At 39.3% G+C, this 1,690-nt stretch overlaps 1 protein-coding gene across 2 annotated transcripts in view; it reads right to left on the reverse strand.

The window, feature by feature from the left end:
* Positions 1-501: 501 nt before the first annotated feature.
* Positions 502-1,690, reverse strand: part of Sap30 (SIN3-associated polypeptide 30) — a 43,367-nt gene continuing 42,178 nt past the window's right edge. For both annotated transcript variants that reach the window (XM_070092816.1, XM_070092809.1), the window contains exon 5: positions 502-1,513. In XM_070092816.1, coding sequence (XP_069948917.1) covers positions 1,388-1,513 — 126 coding nt within the window. In that variant the 3' untranslated portion in view covers positions 502-1,387. The remainder of the gene's footprint in view (positions 1,514-1,690) is intronic.

Consider the following 1,690-nt stretch of genomic DNA (forward strand, 5'->3'; position numbering starts at 1 on the left):
TTCTTCTCTTTTTTAGTAATTGTATACAGGAGAAGGGGTTACTAGCCCATTGCTCCCGGCATTTTAGTCGCCTCATACGACACGCATGGCTTACGGAGGAAAGATTCTTTTCCACTTCCCCATGGACAATAGAAGAAATAAAAAAAGAACAAGAGCTATTTAGAAAAAGGAGAAAAACCTAGATGTATGTATATATATATATGCATGTGCGTGTCTGTGAAGTGTGACCAAAGTGTAAGTAGGAGTAGCAAGATATCCCTGTTATCTTAGCGTGTTTATGAGACAGAAAAAGAAACCAGCAATCCTACCATCATGCAAAACAGTTACAGGTTTTTGTTTCACAGTCATCTGGCAGGACGGTAGTACTTCCCTGGGTGGTTGCTGTCTACCAACCTACTACCTACAATATATATATATATATATATATATATATATATATATATATATATAATATATATATATATACACATGAAAGATATAGGTTCTATTTACACATCAAAATTACTATGTTAAGTACATTTATATACATAAGATATACAGCTTGTATTTATACATCAAAATGGCTGTCACGGTTGCATTTATATATCAAAATGACTATGATACATTCAAAGAATCATACATCATGTTGTATGATTTGTGGCACTGAGGTTTAAACACTAAATTCGCTTTCAATAATTGAATTTTGTGAATTGTTGCTGTATAAGTCACATCATACAATCTATACAGTAAAAGTGGCTAGATGCACTTTAAGTGGTAAGTGTAATCCACAGTTTGTTTTGACATGTCTATGATTTATTATGTGGAAGCAAGTGGTTTGCTGAGTTGGTGTGCTGTTGGAGTGCAAGCAAGTGGTGTTGATGGGGGGTCAGGGGAAAGTTAGCTGGACTTGAGTCCTGGAGGTGGTAAGTGCTGTGCCAGCAGTAAGTCATCTCAACAGCTCCATCAACACACTTCCAGCAATGGAACGAGCGATGGTGAATGCTTTTCTTCACTAAGTCACCCTGAGGTAGACAACCCCCCACCAAACAAATCCACTGTATATCCGTGGCATTCTAGTCATTCTTGCTGCCCAGCTCAGTGTTCAGGGGCACTAGAGGTCACGTTAATACTGGAGTCATTCCAACGAGAAACATCACAAATCCGCTGTAGATCCGCTGTGTTCTAGTCAGTCTTGACAGATAATCTCCCATCAACAAGAAGCATCACAAATCCACTGTAGATCCATGGTGTTCTAGTCAATTTTGCCACCCAGCTCAGTGTTCAAGGGCACTAGAGGTCACATGTTAATACTGGAGTCATTCCAATGAGAAACATCACAAATCCGCTGTAGATCCACTGCATCCTAGTCGATCTTGCCGCCCAGCTCAGAGTTGAAGGGGACAAGGGGTCACATGTCAATACTGGAGCCATTCCGCTGGTCAAACTTAGAGCGGTTGGCCTTGATCATGTAGATGAAGTATGTGAGACAGTCTTTCTCTGCTACCGGCACAGTCTTGAAGTGTTTCATCAGTATCTGAAACCATGAGATTTTAAACCCATACGAAATAATACTGAGAACTATTGTTTTATAATAGTTTACCTATGACACAAACGACATTAAGACTGGCTAATGGGGTTTAAAGTCTGTCTACTATAAGAGGGTCATTAAGACTGGCTAATGGGGTTTAAATCTACTATATGAGGGTCATTA

This window comes from Cherax quadricarinatus, chromosome 3, assembly GCF_038502225.1.
Source record: "Cherax quadricarinatus isolate ZL_2023a chromosome 3, ASM3850222v1, whole genome shotgun sequence".
NCBI lineage: Eukaryota > Metazoa > Arthropoda > Malacostraca > Decapoda > Parastacidae > Cherax > Cherax quadricarinatus.